This window comes from Hibiscus syriacus, unplaced genomic scaffold, assembly GCF_006381635.1.
Source record: "Hibiscus syriacus cultivar Baekdansim isolate YM2019G1 unplaced genomic scaffold, ASM638163v2 tig00110634_pilon, whole genome shotgun sequence".
NCBI lineage: Eukaryota > Viridiplantae > Streptophyta > Magnoliopsida > Malvales > Malvaceae > Hibiscus > Hibiscus syriacus.
Window position 1 is genome coordinate 285571 of NW_024062807.1, and position 16534 is coordinate 302104.

Here is a 16534-nt window from a genome sequence, read left to right on the forward strand (position 1 = left end):
ATGCAAGCAAAACTGAGTTCTGAATCAAAGTTGCGATCATGTGATAGACAGGGTTTCAGGTAATTGTCTAGGACTGAACTTGTATCCTAGTTGATGATTTAAGAAAGAATGCCGCCTCATTTTGCTGGGCAGTTGGTATATTAGTTTTCAACTCATACTGTATAACTGCTTTTTTCGGAATTGCATTCTTGAATGCTTGATATGATATTACTGTTTTCTAACTGATATATAGGAAGCTTGCTTCTGTATATTAAGGCCTTGTTGCTGAACTAGATTGTTTCGTCACGTTTAGGCTTTTTGTTTATAAATCATGTGATTGTGTTATTTTTCAGCCGTTTTTCGAACCATATTCTCTAGAAGTTTTTTCTTAATATTGTGTTATTCATTTTTTATGCCTACAGATCAAAATCTTCCCTTGGAGTTGGTGGAATTAGAAAATCTGACTGTTCTTTTGAAGTGGCTGGTTCAGATGCCAATACAGTGCTAAGGAATGAATCGGAGAGTACCTCTATTCCTCGCGATCGTGCAGCTATGTTGGAGCAGAGGGTTGTAGTAAAAGCAAATAATAAGTATGTGCTTCACTGGTTGAGTTCTAAGCTTCTAGCAGTCTGTGGTGTATATGCAGAAATCATACATAGTTAACAACCATCAAAGTTTACATTTAATTTTTCATGTATGATATAATTTTTTGTGGTTTCTTCTCCTTGACTATTGATTCTTTTAATGGCTGTATTCATCAGGGCAACTCTCCAGGATGACAATCAGGCAATTGGCCCAAGTACAATGCTAAAAGCGAAGGTTTCTAGGGCACCACGAACTGGTTCCATCATGGTGTTAGACTCGTCTTCTAAAGTTCACCTCTCATCTGGAGCTTTGCAGGGTTGGGAACAGCTAAATCTAAATAAGATCCAACCGTTAGGTGTTGGGAGCAATCAAAAACGTTTGATGTATACAGGTTCATCTTCACAGGCCATGTCTCAGTGGGGTGGTCAGAGACCACATAAAAACTCACGTACAAGGAGAACAAATTTAGTGTCACCCTCTAATGCTGAAGTTCAGATTTCAAATCAAGGCTTCACAACTCCTGATTTCGGTGCTAGGGCATCTATTGGAACTGGTGGATCACTGCTTGGCTGCAGTGTAGATAATGCTACTCCCAGAATTAAGAGAGAACCTGAGAATGTTTCTTCTCCATTTGGGTTTTCTGAGAGTGAAGAAACAGGGGCTGGAGATAACAAATCAAAAGAGAAAGGAATTGATTGTAGTGAGGTTACTTTACCTACATCTCAAAAAGCTGGATCTTTCTTATTGCCCACAAGGAAGAACAGAATGTCTACTAATGAAATTGGAGATAGAGTCCGAATACAAGGAAGGAGTGGAGTTAATGCGGCATCCTTTACAAAACCAGGCATTCCTCCAATGAGGGAGAAGTTGGAGAGTATTACGACAACCAAACCAATACAAAGTGCGAGATCTGCTTCTGATAAAAATAGAAGGTTCTTAAATATTTCTAGCTAGCTTTTGGTATTAGGTTGTTTATTTGTCTTGAGGAGATCTGATGAATGAATTGTTTTTCTTTGGTTCAGTAAGACAGGGCGTCCACCTTCCAAAAAGCTGAAAGACCGCAAGGCCACAACTCGTGTCGGATTGATACAGAATAATGTCTCTTCAGATTGCACAGGTATTTACTAGATCCTTGAGATTTTCAAGTTTCGTCTTCATATATGTTGAAAATTTAGAGTATCAAGTCTATCGTATTACTATGATTGCTCTAAAAATGTCACTTCAATCATTTTTGCATGTTATTTCCAATCTTAATGCTGTTCATGAATGATGTGATTCTTATCCACGTCTCTGTGACCAAACGTTTAGCTGTGAACAGGTAATAGTTGTGTGCTTGTACGGGTTTATTGTTTCTTTTAATGGAGTGTGTCTTTTTGTTTATGTAATTGTCAAAGTGGGAATTAGTTTTAGATTCACACTTTCTGTGTCGATATACCTTTGAATTTTTGTGAACTAAAGATGTGTTTGGGATGGCATGTTCAGGTGAATCTGATGATGATCATGATGAACTATTTGCAGCTGCCACTTCTGCTCGATTTGCCACTAGTATGTCTCTCTCTCCAGTCATTGCCCCATCCAAAAGAGAAAAATAAATAAAAGAAAATTGCATTTTGAGAACTGAGCTTTTGTTGTGGCATATAGTCTTAACTGTTACTTGGTTTGATAGGTCTTGCTTTTTCTGGTCCTTTTTGGAAGAAAATGGGATCAATTTTCAATTCTGTCAGCTCTGAAGACTCATCATTCCTTAGACAACAGGTACCGTAGGGTTACTATCAGACTTTTGATGCATTGACAATTTGGGATTTTGTTAATCACAGTTTCCTTGGCTATTGTTTTGATGTTGGAACAGCTAAATTTGGCAGAAGGGCTTGATGAGAGTTTGTCTCAGATGTTTGGAGATCAATATATCGTTTTGGTAGGCTCATCATCTTATGAATTTCTCCCTAAACCAGATCTTTGGATTGGCTTTAATCACCTGCCAAGTTCAAACAACTTTATAAGTGATCTAAAAACTGTCAAAGGGATATCTGGAAATCAAGCTAAAACTTTGTTGACAAATATTGATACAAACTCCTTTCATTTCTCAGGGTAGCGTGACACCAAAAGATGCACCTAGTTCTGTTGAAGAAATTGCCAAAACTAACACCGCAACTGGAGGATTGGATCTAAAACAGTTTGACAAGGTTACTCCTTTATGCCAAAGAGTTCTTTCTGCTTTGATAGAAGAAGATGAAAGTGAAGAAATTTACAACCACGTTGAAGCTAAGAATATGTCCCTTCATTATGCAAGTGATGATTCTCATTGTGGTTCTTGTAACCATATGGATGTTGAACCTAAAGATAGGGACAGGATGGAGTCCGAAGTTGAGTCGAATGCAGATTTTCAGTGTCAGAAGAACTCTCTCTTAGACAGACTCTCTTATGATGCAAGCGTAGCATCTAACACATTTAGGAACTCCAGCTTGTCTAATTCGTTACATAGTAGTGAAAGGTGGTTGGGAGAGGATGAATTTTCACATTCAGATATGGGTCCTGTGAGTGAAATATGTTCAACTGACCTGGGTCAGGTTCAACCCAAGGAAATGAGTATTTCTGTTGTGTCTTCGTCAGATGGACGGTACCAGTTTATGTCTATGGAGGACAAGCTTTTGCTGGAGCTACAGAGTATTGGTCTTTATCCAGAGACTTTGGTGAGTCCTTTTTCACACTTCTGTCTATTTGACGTCAAATGTCTTTGTACTTCACTCGTATGATTTTCTTTTTCATTTTTTGCAGCCTGATTTGACAGAGGGAGAGGAAGCAATAAATCCAAATGTTGTTGAACTTAGTGAACATCTGTATCAACAGGTTTCTGTTCGTAACTTGTTTCAAAAGCATCTGCAACTTGGATTGTTTGAGCTTATTTTTTAAATTAGCCTTGTTTTATATATATATAGTTTCATATTTTTGCTAAAAAGAAATTTCATTGTTTGATGTAAAAACTTAAAACCTGTTAACTGCCTTTTGCTTTTAAATTGCATTTCGGCAGATTTGAACACTTCGTTTTTACTGATTTGTAGATCAAGAAAAAGAAGAGAAAGTTGGGGAAGATTGATAAAGCCATTCAGAGTGGGAGAGAAGTAGACAGAAGGTGAGATAGACAGTTGTCTTCGAGTGTTGTTAGTAGCCTTATGAAATGGTGCTTCAACTAGAATAATGTGGTTTAATCTGCAGGAACATCGAGCGTGCGGCAATGGACCAACTAATACAAATAGCTAACAAGAAACGTTTGGTAATTCTCAGATTCCGGGTGCAATTACTGTTTATACTTAATAACTAAAACCATTTAGGCTTAATTTGTTTACTACAAACGATTTATGCAGGCTTGTCGTGGGGGTAATTCATCGAAAAGCGCAGTTCGTAAGGTTTCAAAACAAGTTGCATTAGCTTTCATCAAGCGAACGCTTGGTAGATGCCAAAAATTTGAAGAGACAGGCAACAGTTGCTTTAGCGAACCTGCATTGCAAGATGTCATGTTTTCCGTACAGACAAGCAGCAACGAAGCAAAATCTGTTGAATGTATTGGCTCTGGAACTGCTAGTAACACTTGCAATGAAACATCCAACCATCAAGCAGAAGCCAGGGGCTCAGGTACATGCGAAACTAAATTTCATGTTACTTCAACTCAAGTATGTCGTGTTCGTCCAACATGTCTATGTCAATATTTTGTAACTTCATTCGTGTGTACCAAAACTCAAGTTTGAATGTCTCGGATACTCAAGAAAATAGTGAAGACACCAAGAAACATAGCGCTATAATATGCATTCAAGCTTTTATGAATTTTGGAATTTACTTGGTCATTGAGAGCATTATTTTTGGAAGGGTGGGAAAATTTATGTTAATCTCTCTTCTGCCTCAGGTGCTGTTTGTAGTACTTATGAAAGGTATGATTCGCCAGACGCTCCTCCAGCTGTTCACTCGTCGGAGCATGCCGTGTCCAAGTACGGAACTATGTTGAACAAAGGTAGAAGGAAGGAAGTATTGATTGATGATGTTGTTGGAAGTGTTTCTTCTAGGGTAACACCCGTTCTTGACGGCAGCACCGGAGGACTAAGAGGAAATAGAAGTGAAAGAGAGAGGGAGCAGAGCAGAGATAATTTAAGAAATACGAGTTCGATATCTGGGGCTGGCCGGGCATCACTGTATGGTGCCAAGGGTGACCGGAGAACAAAATCAAATCCCAAGCAGAAGGGTAATTCGGGGCATGGGTTCAATGGCAGGCTTTCCGATCCTTCACTACCTCCTTTGGCTAATACTACCAAGATGGTCGAAAGAGGAGTGAGTAACATTCGTCCGGATTCATCTAAAGAAGCAGACGAGCCTGTTGATTTCGTGAATTTGCAACTAACCGAGCTGGATCCGATGGAAGAATTGGGTGTTTCGAATGAGATAGGAGGTCCCCAAGATCTGAGTTCATGGCTAAACTTTGAGGAGGATGGTCTGCAAGACCATGATTCAATAGGTTTAGAAATACCAATGGATGACCTCTCGGACTTGAAATTTGCATTTTGATAGTCTTTTTACCCCTGCCGTTGTCATTGTTAAAAAAAATTAATTAAATTATTACATTTTTATTTTAAATTTTAAATATGATTAAAATTAAAAATAATAAAAATACGCACCAATATGAGTTAAATTTTTTTTCTCGACAAATAAGATTTTATCAAAGATTTAAACGACAAATATCAAAACATAAGTTGCACGTCTCGTTAAAAAAACCTCTTTAAACTTATATGAAAAAAAAAGTACACCACAACTAGGGGTGAGAATGGGCCAGGCCGGCCTATAGAGGCCTACGACCTGACTTATATAAAACTTGATCTATTTAATAAAAATGTTAAGCTCGGATTTTTTTAAAAGCTTATTATATTAAATAGGTTATGTTTAGGCTTATTATTAAAAAGTCTTATAAGCCTGATAGGCCGACCTATTTAAAGCGACTACTTTGTAAAATGCGCTAAGTTGGAGTGACTTAAGAGGGACTTTATTTTAAAATTAGTGGCTAAACTGGAAATAATAAAAATGTTTATTGTGAAACAGGCTTTTAAACAGATCAGGCTTTTAAACAGGCCAGGCCGAGCCAAAATAAAAGCTTTTGACAGGTTACAGGTCAAGTTCAGGCATACAAAAATCATCGTAAGTCAGACTCATACCTATTAAAATCTGGACTGACCTGATCTATTCCCACCCCTAACCACAACCAAGTAAAAGCAACAACGCGAAGAAATACAAGTCCGACAACCATTGACCAAAATCAATAAGACACCTTGAGACACCGGACATAAATCACTTTATAGATCGATTTTTTTTAGTCATTAAACTGTTTTCTCTCTAACATTAGGATGACGTGGCATTTTAAATTACTTTTTTCACTTGTTTTCAAACTTCTAATTTCCATATCTTGTTTCTCGTAATTTCTTTTCTTCTCCTTCTTCAAACACATCTTTTACGACACAGCTAAACAGTCACTCTTAACTCACGTCAAAGCATCAAACCCATCAATTTTATTATAAAAAATTAATCAAAGAAGGAAAAAAAAAAGGAGAAAGAGAAGACGAAGAGATGGACTTAACGCATGAAGTTATACATAACAAAATTATAATTTAGTCCTTATGAATCGTATGAAATTGGGAACTTCAAAATCATTTACAGGTAGTTAACCTGTGGCCGGTGGGTTAAAAACTCTACAAGGGGGTGTAATGGAATAGTTGTGTTAGAAACACCAATGTGAACATAAATGCAATGTCATCACGCGATTAGAAAATTAAGAGTGAATTAAAAGAGTTTAATATATAAAGTTCAGTGGTTGAATTGAAAAAATTGAAAGTAATATGGATGAAATAAGAAAGATAGTAAAGTTTAGAGAGAAATAGTGTAGTTTACCCAAGTAAAATCCGTCTATTCATTGCTCTGTTCTCGTTTGGTGGGCGACCCATCCCTTTATAAACCCAGCATCCCCTTTCTTTTAATCAATTCCCTTTCTTTTTCTTCTTTTCTTTCTTATATTTGTTTTATTACATTTGATCTGGTAATTTTTTTCCTGGAACAAAAATCGACAAGGATGTTTAACGGAATGATGGATCCTGAGTTGTTAAGAATCGCTCAGGAACAGATCGGTCGTATGTCATCCGATGAGTTATCGAAGATTCAACAACAGGTCCAATTTTATATATTTTTTTATTCTAATTTTGCAATATTTTTATCAGAATTATCAATTCCCATGTAGGATTTAGTAAATTTGATGTCTTTCTCAATCTGGGTATTTTAGCTTTTGGGAATTTATGTTGGGTTTCAGTTTTGATTTTATTTCTAATTCCATTGGAATATCTATACGATGTTGAATTGCTTTCTTATTGGTAAATTTGTACTTTTATATGATGCTCCATCTGATATGAACCTGATATATATGTATTTCATACGTCAAGATTTGGGATTTCCGAATAAAATTAATTTAGTGCATGATTTGTTAGATGTAGTAATTAATAATGAATTTTAGCTGAACCGATACAGTCATTGGACCTGAATATAAGTAATCAGTTTGTACTTGAGTACATGCCTTTTTTGCATATATAACATTAAGGGTTGTTTTTATTGTGGATTCAATGGCATTCAGATGATGTCTAATCCTGATTTGATGAGAATGGCCTCGGAGAGCATGAAGAACATGAGGCCGGAAGACTTGAGACATGCTGCAGAGCAGTTGAAGCACACTCGTCCTGAGGAGATGGCGGAGATTGGTGAGAAAATGGCCAATGCATCACCTGAAGAGATAGCTGCATTGCGTGCCCGTGCTGATGCTCAGATCAGTTATGAACTAAGTGCAGTTGAGATGTTGAAGAATCAAGTGAGTTTTGACACCCAAAATATATGCCCAACAGTAGAATAAGTTTTTAGTCAAAAATCTTAAAAGAATGTGATCAGTTCAGAATAGGAGCCTTGATGCTCATAAAAGAGCTGCAATACTCGAGTTTTAAAGAATTGAACACATTGTAAAAGTTTTGGTGAGATACTATCATACTAAGAGCTGCTCCTAAACCACTGAGTTTGCATAACTTAAACATGTAAGTCAAAATATGAATACAAGTTGTGTGTAAAAAAGTACCTGATCAATTGTGTTAATCTTTAATATTTGGTTCATTTGTGGAGGCAATTCATTACTAGAGATGTACCACATGCATCTTGTTGTGGTGCAAATTCGACTGCATGACTTTCCTTCTTGTATATCTAAATAACTTCTGCTAAATATTGTTGTTGTGTAATAAATTATGACTCTCCCCATCTGTTTCCGAGAACTGCAGGCATAATAATTGTTTATCTTCCTGCATTGAGTCTTAAGAAGAGCTTTTCACTATCGAATTCTTTTCAAATACGCATGTCTTAATCAAAACCTAAATTTTAATTATGGTCTTCCCTGATCCCTTTTTTTTGTTTTGCTTACTGTTAATGCTTATTGACTGGCACCTGACTTGGAAAAATGTGTATTTAATTTTTTTCAGGGGAATGAGCTTCATAAGCAAGGGAAGTTCAATAATGCCTCTGAGAAATATTTGCTTGTAAGGCAGTAATAGTATCTTTTGTCTTTTTCCAATTATGGGAACAATTCTTTCTGTTTACTTTAAATTTTAATTTATTGTATTTTATTTCTCATATTAATTAAAACCCTCATTGCCTTCACAATCTCAGGCAAAGAAAAACCTGAAAGGACTTCCATCTGCGAAAGGGAAAACACTTCTACTGGCATGCTCTCTTAATCTTATGTCATGTTATTTGAAAACAAGGCAATATGATGAGTGTATAAAAGAAGGCTCTGAGGTATACTTCTCCTTTTATTATCATTCGTATGCTACTATAGCTTTTGTCATAAGTCAAATCCTCACACCCCATTCCAAGATAATGTCGTAAAATTATTTAATACCTATAGACTAGGCTGCTAATCAGTAAACAAATAGATTAATAGTTCTCTAATTAGCATTTCATTCTTTGTGATCTTTTATCTTCTTTTTGGCTAAAATTATGTTTTTATTTACAGGTTTTGTCTTATGATGCAAAGAATGTTAAAGCTCTTTACCGAAGAGGTCAAGCATATAAAGAAATAAGCCAATTAGAAGTGAGTTCTATGTGCATATGGATTTTGTCAATGGTTGTTGAATTGCATTTCTGGTACATTTTCAAATTTGGGAATACCTTTTCTGAAATTATTAGGATGCCGTCTCAGACTTGAGAAAAGCACACGAAGTTTCACCTGATGATGAAACGATTGCCGATGTCTTGAGGTATTAACACTTTTGAATTAAGATTTTGGTAACACATCTTAAGTTTCCTTCAGCTACATTCGTTTATAAAGTTGGTTTATGCACCAATATCAGCCCATCATGACCATTGTTGGTTAGGATACGATAGACACATTTTATTCTACTTTCTTTACTTTTGCAAAAGAAAAAGCATTGTGATAAGATTCACCTGGTATGCTGCTTAGTTATTAAATATTTTTCATAAAATTGATGCGAATATGTTTTTTGTTGAATGCTTCTTGGTGGTTAGTGATGTCAATTTTTGATGCAGGGATGCTGAGGAAAGATTGTCTAGAGAAGGCAGTCATGAAGCACCCAGGGGTAAGTTTCTCGCCCTCTATTATGTGTTTTCCTTAGGCTTCTGTCTTTCTCTCTTTTGTATATTTTTGAAGTTCATATTTGTTTTCTCCTTATTTTTCAGGACTGGTATTTGAAGAAATAATTGAAGAACCTGCAAGCACCTCTTCTTCTAATCTTCAAAGTCCATCTACTGAACCTTTGTTGAAACAACCACGAGAAAGTAATGGATTCTCTAAGAGTGAGAGTGTGAAAAATGTTGGGGACTTGAGAATCAATTCCGACTGTCTGCAGGCTCTGAAGGAGGATCCAGACTCACTCAGGTTTGTTTCCATTATCTCAAAATTGCCTGATAAGTGATCTTCATTTGCTTAGTCTGGTAATGTTGTATCCTCTTTTAGTTTCTCCTTACTTTGGCTATGAATTCTAAGTAGCATAAATTTATAGTAATCGCATGATAGTATGAACATAAAATGGTTATTGCTGCTAGAAGCAAAAATTGGAAGATTAAAAGGAAACAAGTGTGGCATTGTTTCAACCACATATCCAAACTCACTTCTCAAATCTTTTTTTCCCTTACCTTTCCAAATGAAACTACTTGTCCTGTACTTTTGCAACTTTTTTGTGCTCTGTTATTAGTTAGTTTAGAGGTCCTTGAAATTTTGAGTTCTCTTATTCCCAATTTTAATTAGCAGGTCATTTCAGAATTTCATTTCTAGTGCCGATCCTGACACCCTTGCTTCTATGAGTGGCGGTAAAGTTGGAGAGGTGTCACCAGACATGTTCAAGACTGCTTCAGATATGATCAGCAAGATGTCACCTGAAGAGCTACAAAGAATGGTTCAATTGGCTTCTTCATTTCCGACTGAAAACCCACATACAGGTGGATTTAGATCTGGTTCCGTTCCTTCAAATGTGACACCTGACATGCTTAAAACTGCAACTGATATGATGACCAAGATGCCTTCAGAGGAGCTTCAAAAAATGTTTGAAATGGCAGCTTCTTTAAAAGGGAAAGACTCTATTCCCACAGCAATGGCTGTAAACAATAACAGACTAGATTCAGATGCTGAAGTTAAATATCCCGAATCTCAGACAGCATCCTTCACCAATATTAATAATGGTTTTGGTGAAACCGGAGCTTCTAGTTCTAGTTGTTTTCCAAATTCAAGGAGTGCTGAGTCAAGTTTTCCAACATCAACTGCTGATCTGCAAGAACAGATGAGAAACCAAATGAAAGATCCAGCTATGCGGCAGGTATGACAAATATATTTTACAATTATTTCTTTGGTATTAATATTTTTCTATTTTGCTAGAATATTTTTTTCTTTTTAACATTTAAACCTATAAAAAGTTTAAACCTGTATAGGCAATAGCTGATAGAGTCAATTGCAATAGTTTCTTCATAAATAAATCTTGCATTACACCTAGGTCGAGTCGGTTAATGTTTACTTGTGAACTGAGCAGATGTTCGCATCAATGATGAAAAACATGAGTCCAGATATGATGGCAAACATGAGCAAACAATTTGGATTGAAGCTTTCTCGGGAAGATGCTGAAAAAGCTCAACAAGCTATGTCATCTTTATCACCCGAGGACTTGGATAAAATGGTACATTTATTAACCTGGTTTTACATTTTTTTTCTATTTAGTACTTGGTAGAAATTGTCATCGTCATACTTTAAACAGAAGTTTAATGGATCTGAAATGTTCCATTGATTGAACTGTTGTTCATATTTTCCTGAAATATTCTCTCCCAGTGTTCACATCCCACACATAGGTCCTACACCTATGACCTTCCAAATACCCTTTCAAATACGTGCAAAAACGTTAATGTTTTGAACATACTTGTGTTGAACTCGTATTATCCGGCACCCAGACGTATGTCAGAGTAATATATGGTAGTAGTCGTTCGTAATTGGCTTACTAATCATCATTATCATCATCTTCTGTGCTAAGGTCGCTGATTTAGACGATTATGGTGGATTTTCTGTCCTCTCATGTTAGCAGATCTTTGCCTCGAAACACTAACTTTTTCCATCGGTAATTGTGGCAGATGCGCTGGATGGATAGGATCCAGAGAGGAGCCGAAGGTGCAAAGAAAGCAAAGAACTGGTTGCTCGGGAAACCCGGTATGATTCTGGCAATATGCATGCTCATCTTGGCAGTGATTCTTCACAGGTTGGGTTTCATTGGTAGTTAGAAATGGAACCGATTTCCATTTCGATCGTAACGGACCCTGGCAATTCTACTTCTAATCAAGTTAGTGTTGGAAACTGGCATGCTTCTTTGGTTGCAAGTAGACTTGGGCAATTCGTGTACCGTCGTGTGTTTATGGTTTTTCTTTCTCGTGTCATAATCGTGTTTAAGATATATTTTTATATAAATTTCGATACTTGAATAATTTGTATTATGTAGACCGTTCGGGTATCCATGTCGTGTTTTAGTAATTTTTCGTCGAGTGTTCGAAATTTTCTGGTTGAGTTAGATGGTAAGAGAGGCATTTCAAGCAACATGCTCTCTGAGTTAGGATCCTCCAATTAATTATTTTTTAGTCAAGCAATGCATTTATCATTACTATTCCTGTGCGTAAGGATAAGTTGATTTATCTTAACAGATGTTTTAGAGGCATTAGCAATTGGGTTAAATGCATATTTGGCCCCCAAAATTATTAGTTTATTTTCATTTTGGTATCTGAAGATGCAAATTGTTATAACGGTTAAGGTTACATGATCCGAATTGAGTTTAAGGTAGTTCCATCGGACTCGAAAATTGATCTAAACTTTTAGATAAAGTTAACACTTCATCTGATTCGATCTGATATATATATATATATATATATATATATTAGTCAAATAAAAAAATTAATAACTTATTTTATATAAAGAATATTTGAATTTGTAATAAAATTTGTATATTTATAAATGTTATATTATTAATATTAAAAACAAATAAACTTCATAAAAATAAAAATAAAAGTAAAATTTTTTAATGTTATTAATATTTAATCTATTAATGACTAATTCATATCAAATCTTACATAGATTTATTACACAATAGTTATCTTAAACTTTCATTTTTTTTTAAAAAAAAATTAACATTTTATTTGGTTAGATCAATTGATAACTGATATATTTATATTGGAGGTAACAATTAGATATTTAAGTCAATTTAAGTTTATATTGTATTTGATTAAATTTGGTTCGAGTCAAATTTGATTAATTAGATCTATTCTAAATAAATATATATATATTAAATTTGAGTCAATTATGATTCAAAATCAACTTGTTTTGGACTTTAAATTTAATTTAAATTAGCATGTTTAAATCTATATCAATTAATTTAATTTATTTATATTTTTTTTATAAAAAAAAAATTAGGTCAAGGGTGGGCTCCCCCGTCCAAGGTCAGGGTATACCTATGACCCAATTGGGATTTATATATTACCCACAAAGAGTGACGGTGATGAGATTCGAACTTGGCCTTACAAACTCAAATTCTTGAATCTCAACTACTTGTGCTAACACTTGTTGGCAAAGAGTTTAATTTATAATAGAATGATTAATTTCAAAATTTTGATAAAAGATAGCTTAATTAGAAAATAAGTGTTTAAATTATATCTCTTTTTTCAAATAGATGTCCATTTTTTTATTCATCTAAATATCTAATGTTACAAATGTTATAATTTTAGGTGTCTCGACCATAACGGTTATTAAATTCTGCCTTTAAACGATATGTGACACATTCTGACAATTTTAAAATATATATATTTAAAATTATAAAATTAAAAAATATATATATAATTAAAAACAAAATTTTGAAAATCCTAATCTCAACCCTAAATCCACATTGAACACAATCCTTTTTCGTCGATAAACCTCCACCCAACTTCACCTCCATCCAATAACCGACAACCCCATTAGAAGCCACCGGAATAAGATTCAATCAACAGTCAATCGACGTGTGTACCCTAATAAACCCCGATGCTACAAATCACAACCCTACGTGATCTCGGTGGACAATCAATGACAAGGATGACAACATCTTACTATGAAGGTGGCAAGAATGATGTCGACGGCGGGAACCGACAAGGACGATGTCGCACGGTTAGAGTTAGGGATTGGGTTTTTTTTGTAAATTAAGATAAATTAGAGTTATTTTTTATAATATAATATAATTTTTATTTTTTTAAAAAAATCTCAAAATTATAAAAAACGTGACATATATCACTTAATAGTATTTTTAATGTCAGATTGAGCACCTAAAGTGATAAGTTTATAATATTAGAGATATGAATGAATTAAAAAAAAAAGTTTAAATACTTATTTAAAAATAATGAATGAATGAATGGTCAAGAATATTACAGTATATTTGCCACGTTTCAGTATCACAGACGCCATTGGACCCGAACCCGACCCCCGCAGGTTGGTTTGTTTTTTCCACCCCCACGAAGTCATCACTTTCAGCGATTCTTCCCAAACAACCCCAATTTCAAAGTCTTCACCTTTACCCGAATCCACCAAAAAAAAAATACTACGGTCTTTTGGCCCTTGTTCTATTAACCGATCTACCGTGTTGTTTTTCTTCTTTGGAGGTAAACTGAATTCTGGGTGTTTCTTTGATTTTGTTTTCTGGGTTTCTTCCCTGCTGCTTGATCGGTGAGAAAATCGAGGCAAAGTTTAAGAATTTCTGGGGGAAACTGGGTGATTTGATATTGTGAATTTTGGAGGTTCTGCGTAGTTTAACCTTTTTAAAGAAAGTTTTCAATGCTTAATTTGCTGATACTTTGTTAATAGGGCGTTGATTTCACCATTTTTATGCATTTGATTAGTGTGGTGAAGGTGTAGATTCCTTTTGATTGTATATGAACTGTTTGTTTACTGGTCGCAGTCGGTTTCATTTGGTGCTTAGGACATGATTTAGCCTCTTTTTTCTGTTTGTTTTATCTTTGGAAAATTGGGAATCGAAATCTGTTATTTCGGTGTTTGGCCTATGTAGGGGATGGAAGATATCGGTTCCGAGGCAGGTTTAACCTCAGCCGCGGCTTTTGTGGAAGGGGGAATCCAGGATGCTTGTGATGATGCCTGCAGTATATGCCTCGAAGTATTCTGTGAAAGCGATCCCTCCACGGTATACATCTTTAAGAATATCAATTCTCGTTCCTTTGATATGTGAATGTACATTTCTTTGATCGACTATGGCTGTGGCGCTTACAGGTGACCGGCTGCAAGCACGAGTTCCATCTTCAGTGCATCCTTGAATGGTAGTATAACCCGTATCCATTTTATCGAGTTCGTTGAAGTTTATATTAGTTTCATTTTCATTGTAGCTCTATCTGCTTGATAAAAAAAAAACCCAAATCGACCAGACTTATGAAACCGGTAAAAATTTTACCGGCAGAGTTCATCTACATACCAAAAAGATAACATTATTACCTTAATTTGTCATTTTACTGTTTTTTCCTTGCAGGTGTCAAAGGAGTTCTCAATGCCCCATGTGTTGGCAGCCAATTAGCCTGAAAGATCCTACCAGGTTGGCATTTCATCCGGTTCTGGTTCTTTTTGTCGTTCATATTACATTAACGATTTTCTCTCACTATGGCAGCCAGGAGCTGCTTGAGGCTGTTAAACGGGAAAGGAGTTTCAGGTTCAACCCCTCGAGAAATGCTACCATATTTCGTCATCCGACTCTTGGGGATTTCGAACTACAACATGTTTGTATTTCTTCTCTGCTAGCCTGATGTGTAGCATCCTCATTATGTTATCAATAAATTGAACCCAAGCCATTCTCATCGGGATTTCATTTAATGCAGTTACCAGTGGGAGTGAATGAGACAGAGCTCGAGGAGCACATAATTCAGCACTTGGCTGCTGCTGCTGCAATGGGGCGAGCACGCCACATTTCAAGAAGAGAAGCTCTGAGGAATAGGTCATCAGCACCAGAGCGTCGGCCGCAGTTGGTATTTTCTCATTCGAATGAACCCTCATCGACCGATCCTGTATCTTCGTTATCTCCAACTCAAAGTGAAGGTGAACCTGCCCCCGCAATCATTGTTGGAACTCCATCCTCTCCTGCAAGAACAATGGGGGGAGAATCTTCGGCATCAATTACTCCTCTACCTTCCGTCGTAGTTGATCACCAGTCTGCCTCGGCATCTGGCGACAGTGCTCTTTCGGTCAATGATCAAGGGAATTCCTCAAATACCCGGTTCTTGCTATTCCCTTGATTCTCCTTATTTTCCAATTATTAGGTAATTCTCTCCGGTAGACTTACTTAAAACACATTTTTCTATCTTGCAGGAGGTCTCCTACTCTGTCTTCTCCAAATAGTCAAGATAGAGCCAGACCATCGGACGTTCAATCATTTTCTGAATCACTAAAATCCCGCTTTAATGCTGTTTCAACGAGGTATATGTCGTATGGAGACATTTGTGATTTTTCCTTTTATATGGTTTATTATGTAAGTTTGTGCCTTTTTTTGAATTACGAATCTCTTTAGATACAAAGAGTCGATTTCAAGGAATACAAGGGGCTGGAAAGAGAGATTTTTCTCTCGCAACACTTCCATGGCAGATATCGGTTCTGAAGTTAAGAGAGAGGTTAATGCTGGCATTGCAACAGTCTCTCGCATGATGGAACGTCTAGAAACCCGAGATAATAGAAACAGCACCGATTCTATATCAAGCAGCTCGGGGTATAATTCTAATCCAGAACCAATTAATCATGAAACCAGCACGGCTACCGTATGTAGCAGTTCAGAGAATAGTTCTAATCCAGAACCAAATCACCACCAGATATCAGACACAGATGGAGAAGCTCCCTTGACCAGAACCAGCGTGCAAGCTTCATGTGCTACGAGTTCATCATCCAAATAAGTATCGCTTCAGCTATTGCATCAACCGAAAGTGTTTCAGCATCAAAGGTAGGCTAAGATGTCAAAGTTTCGCTCGATTTCAGTATCCATATATTCCTGTCTAAAGCTATGATGTTTGGTTCCATGTGGTTATCATTCTCTAATATTATACAGACACACATATATTATGTTTAGTATTTATTTATGGATCTTTCGTTTTATCTCTTAAATCTTATCATGTTGGAACTGCCAAGAATGCTGGAACTGTATTCAAGAATAAGCTTCCTTTCGGTAGATCGGCTGACCAACACCAGCCCTGGTGCCGGAGGCTGGTTTCTCCCTTCTCTTACTAGGCCGTATTTATTTGTGTCTTTATGAAGTTGGACCTGCCGAGAATGCTGAAACTGTTTCATGAATAAGCTTCATTCCGGTAGATTGGATGGCTGAAACCAGACTTGGTGTCGGAGGCCGGCTCCCCTCCTCTCATAATA

General features: G+C 36.2%; 3 protein-coding genes across 3 annotated transcripts; all 3 read left to right on the forward strand.

The window, feature by feature from the left end:
• LOC120136605 lies at window positions 1-4309 on the forward strand. The gene is made up of 12 exons (XM_039152582.1): window positions 1-59; window positions 402-569; window positions 741-1496; window positions 1587-1681; window positions 2047-2109; window positions 2231-2319; window positions 2414-2479; window positions 2652-3254; window positions 3340-3411; window positions 3624-3694; window positions 3778-3835; window positions 3927-4309. Exons 1-12 carry the CDS (start codon window positions 1-3, stop codon window positions 4305-4307), a joined length of 2481 nt encoding a protein of 826 aa, XP_039008513.1. The 3' UTR covers window positions 4308-4309.
• A 2289-nt stretch (window positions 4310-6598) lies between these two features.
• Window positions 6599-11641, forward strand: LOC120136587 (outer envelope protein 61-like). The gene is made up of 11 exons (XM_039152567.1): window positions 6599-6760; window positions 7217-7447; window positions 8100-8156; window positions 8287-8415; window positions 8633-8710; window positions 8806-8876; window positions 9166-9215; window positions 9316-9514; window positions 9887-10448; window positions 10659-10802; window positions 11248-11641. The coding sequence occupies exons 1-11, from the start codon at window positions 6665-6667 to the stop codon at window positions 11392-11394; spliced, it is 1764 nt and encodes a 587-aa protein (XP_039008498.1). The 5' UTR covers window positions 6599-6664; the 3' UTR covers window positions 11395-11641.
• A 1991-nt stretch (window positions 11642-13632) lies between these two features.
• Window positions 13633-16509, forward strand: LOC120136626 (E3 ubiquitin-protein ligase RHF2A-like). The gene is made up of 9 exons (XM_039152601.1): window positions 13633-13785; window positions 14190-14321; window positions 14408-14454; window positions 14661-14723; window positions 14796-14904; window positions 15004-15398; window positions 15491-15598; window positions 15690-16112; window positions 16298-16509. The coding sequence occupies exons 2-8, from the start codon at window positions 14193-14195 to the stop codon at window positions 16063-16065; spliced, it is 1227 nt and encodes a 408-aa protein (XP_039008532.1). The 5' UTR covers window positions 13633-13785; window positions 14190-14192; the 3' UTR covers window positions 16066-16112; window positions 16298-16509.
• The last annotated feature ends 25 nt before the right edge of the window (window positions 16510-16534 follow it).

Excerpts from the sequence above, each read along its gene's own strand:
- LOC120136587 (XM_039152567.1), top strand. The coding sequence starts at position 6,665 with ATGTTTAACGGAATGATGGATCCTGAGTTGTTAAGAATCGCTCAGGAA. Across the intron at positions 9,216-9,315 it reads CAGTCATGAAGCACCCAGGG|GACTGGTATTTGAAGAAATA; the intron begins GTAAGTTTCTCG and ends CTTATTTTTCAG. Across the intron at positions 10,449-10,658 it reads AAGATCCAGCTATGCGGCAG|ATGTTCGCATCAATGATGAA; the intron begins GTATGACAAATA and ends TGAACTGAGCAG.
- LOC120136605 (XM_039152582.1), top strand. The coding sequence starts at position 1 with ATGCAAGCAAAACTGAGTTCTGAATCAAAGTTGCGATCATGTGATAGA. Across the intron at positions 3,412-3,623 it reads GTGAACATCTGTATCAACAG|ATCAAGAAAAAGAAGAGAAA; the intron begins GTTTCTGTTCGT and ends ACTGATTTGTAG. Across the intron at positions 3,695-3,777 it reads GGGAGAGAAGTAGACAGAAG|GAACATCGAGCGTGCGGCAA; the intron begins GTGAGATAGACA and ends TTTAATCTGCAG.
- LOC120136626 (XM_039152601.1), top strand. The coding sequence starts at position 14,193 with ATGGAAGATATCGGTTCCGAGGCAGGTTTAACCTCAGCCGCGGCTTTT. Across the intron at positions 14,322-14,407 it reads GTGAAAGCGATCCCTCCACG|GTGACCGGCTGCAAGCACGA; the intron begins GTATACATCTTT and ends TGGCGCTTACAG. Across the intron at positions 14,724-14,795 it reads AGCCTGAAAGATCCTACCAG|CCAGGAGCTGCTTGAGGCTG; the intron begins GTTGGCATTTCA and ends TCACTATGGCAG.